This window comes from Penaeus monodon, chromosome 22, assembly GCF_015228065.2.
Source record: "Penaeus monodon isolate SGIC_2016 chromosome 22, NSTDA_Pmon_1, whole genome shotgun sequence".
Classification (NCBI taxonomy): Eukaryota; Metazoa; Arthropoda; class Malacostraca; order Decapoda; family Penaeidae; genus Penaeus; species Penaeus monodon.
This window is the reverse complement of record NC_051407.1, coordinates 22604690-22607439: the sequence shown is the minus strand read 5'-3', so window position 1 is coordinate 22607439 and position 2750 is coordinate 22604690. Positions and strand designations below refer to the sequence as shown.

The 2750-nt window shown below is 31.3% G+C and overlaps 1 protein-coding gene across 1 annotated transcript in view; it reads left to right on the top strand.

Moving 5' to 3' along the window:
- The window catches only part of LOC119587004, an 8855-nt gene that overhangs the window by 2002 nt on the left and 4103 nt on the right, over window positions 1-2750 (top strand). The window contains exon 3 of the mRNA XM_037935746.1: window positions 803-983. Coding sequence (XP_037791674.1) covers window positions 803-983 — 181 coding nt within the window. The remainder of the gene's footprint in view (window positions 1-802; window positions 984-2750) is intronic.

The following is a 2750-nucleotide window of genomic DNA, read 5'->3' as shown; positions in this document are numbered from 1 at the left end:
ATTTTTTTTCTAGCTTTTATCTTTGACCAGAAGCCAATATGTAGAATTTCAAATACTGTATATTGATGAGAATAGAGTTATTGGTGGATTGATAATTTTTATAAATCTTTATAAATTTTTTGAGATATATATAGTACAGTGTTAACCAAATCCAAACCAACACATGTGGTGGATCATTGCATAAGTGCACAATGCACTGACAATTAATCACTATTGTATTATGGACTTTACACTGTAGGCCCTCCATCACAGATTACAGCAAATTGTAAGTTTGTGTAGATCAAACACAGCCAGTATGATTTTTAAAAATGCAACATTGGGTGCTTTGTAGGTATTTACCCAAATTAGAAATGAAAACACTTGGTGCTTTTGGCAAAAGTCAATAAGTCATCATTTTAGCAAGATAGGAGCCAGTTTGGTTCCTTACTTGGATTTACATATACAAACTGGACACATGCTAGTCTTTATTGTGGGAAGAATATGATATCTTATTGATTATTTCTTATCTAGAATTTAATCGTTCCTTTTCAGTTTGCAACAACTGTGTCATAAAATAAAAAGGTCTTAGAATATGTTAATGTAAGGATTTTATGACTGAATGTTTACCATGTAATTTATATATTTATTACTGAAACTTATATCAAACTTCAAGCTGTATTTATTCTGGAAGTATAAGAATTGTAACTTACATCGTAATCATTCATCTTATTATAAATTGTTAACTTTGATTTCTTATGTATTACTTGATTATAAGACAGAAGATATTGAAGAGCAATGTTTGTAATAACCTCTTCTTTTTCAGTTTGTTTCACTGACAGAGTTGTTCAGGATCTCACTTCATTTTGTCGACTTTGAATTGTCTCTCAGACATTGTCAGAGACTCCTGAAAGACCTGAAGAAAGCAGAAGGAGATGGTAAAGTTGATGCCACAATCGGGAATGAGACACGTGATAAATGTCCTCATGAAAATCTAGTGAAAACAAGTAAGAACAAATAAGATTTTTTTTTTAATTAAGTGTTAGTATAGAGCTATGCTTCTTTTGTACATAATGTGTAGTCCACATATAATACTGAATCAGACCCTCTCAAATGATCAAGATTCCCTCTTCAAGCATTTTTAATAAATTAAGTTTGTTGTAGTTCTATTATTTTTGCCAAATCCTGAAATCAAGTAAGAATCTATAAAAACTGCAGCGCCTTTGTTTTTTCTGAGAGGATGAATGAATGTTGAAGAATGTAGCAAAATAATAATAGAACTCTAGTAACATGACCAAAATGCAGATGGCTGCAGTAATTGCTGTAGAGTGAAAAAACATTACTTTCTACATTACTGGTAAATTTAACCCTGTATTGTTTTAAGATCAGTGGGCTAAATTCCTATTACATAATATTTACTTCAGAGGAAAATGTTTATGGAAAGTCAACATTGCAAAAGTTCAGGATGATAATGTTCTTAGTATTAGTTTAGTTTAGTTTAGTAAAGAAGGGGTTAATGATTCGTGTCTCCTCCTAGTTACAGAAACAATTCAGTATTAATGAGAGATTTATGTGGATAAGCAAGCCAATTTTGCATGCTGATATGAGGGTTAAGAATAAAGAAAAAAAGTAGACAGACAGATGAGTCAATAGAGAATGCAGTAAGATTACTATCTCAGTGGTTAATGCTTTGTTAAAATGACATGTACAAGATGAACAGTAAATGTGGAACTAAGAATCAATGTCAGATTTAGCAAAGGCCAATATAAGGAGCAACATTTGATGATATCTGGAAGCCAATTATTTTGCATGAGATTTATTTAACTGCTTCATTGGAGTTTTTATTTATTTAGCTGTGCGTGTGTTGTATTTGTCATTTGGGGCAGAGAGATATCCAGTGTTACTGTTGCAAGTAGAGGAGAATATTTGTTGACTGTACTTGAGTAAGCATGCTTACACCTATGCATCTGTGTATGTGTGAAGTTGAATGCTTTATATAATGATCTTGCATACATGAAACGAGAAAATGGCATTCCCCAAGGTGGTAACTGAAAGAGTCATTAAAAAGGAGAGGTGTTGAAAACATTCAAGTTAATACTCTGACACTTACATTTTCCGTTTAGACTGTGATATCAATTTTTTGTTCTGTCATTTCTCCAAAATCAGTCCACAAATGGGGGAATCAGAAGTCCATGCACTATTTTAATATTTTAGCATATGGGCAGAAAACTTTTTAGTGTTATAAAATTCTTAAAATTATTCATTTTAATTATTTTGCCTTTGACTGCCATATTGTACAGTTGTTCTTGGACCACCAGACAAAATGGTAACATCCTCATTATACCATTAGAACAAAATATCAAATAATGAGCATGACCCATTTAGACAAAATCACAGTTTTGTTAAAATAATTGTGAACAAGATTTTTTAGTATGCATTAAAAAATTGTTTAGCTTAAAAGTAATGATGATATTTATCATATTGCATAGACAAACCACTTGTAAAAATATTGTTGCACGAAACATAGACATGTTTTATTAAAGTTGAATTCGTGCATAAGAAGCAAAAATAGATACAACAAAGAATAAAACATTATCATCCCAAAAGGATCTTACAATATAGAGACTTTTGATATGTGCACAACATTAGAGCAGCCCAGCATGTAGTCTGCTTTCTATAAATAAGAATCAAAGGATTAGTAGTAGAGTTTCACAGATTATGATTAGGAAGAGATCAGCACATTTTTGAGTAGTTCAAATTCAGTGTTATCAAAG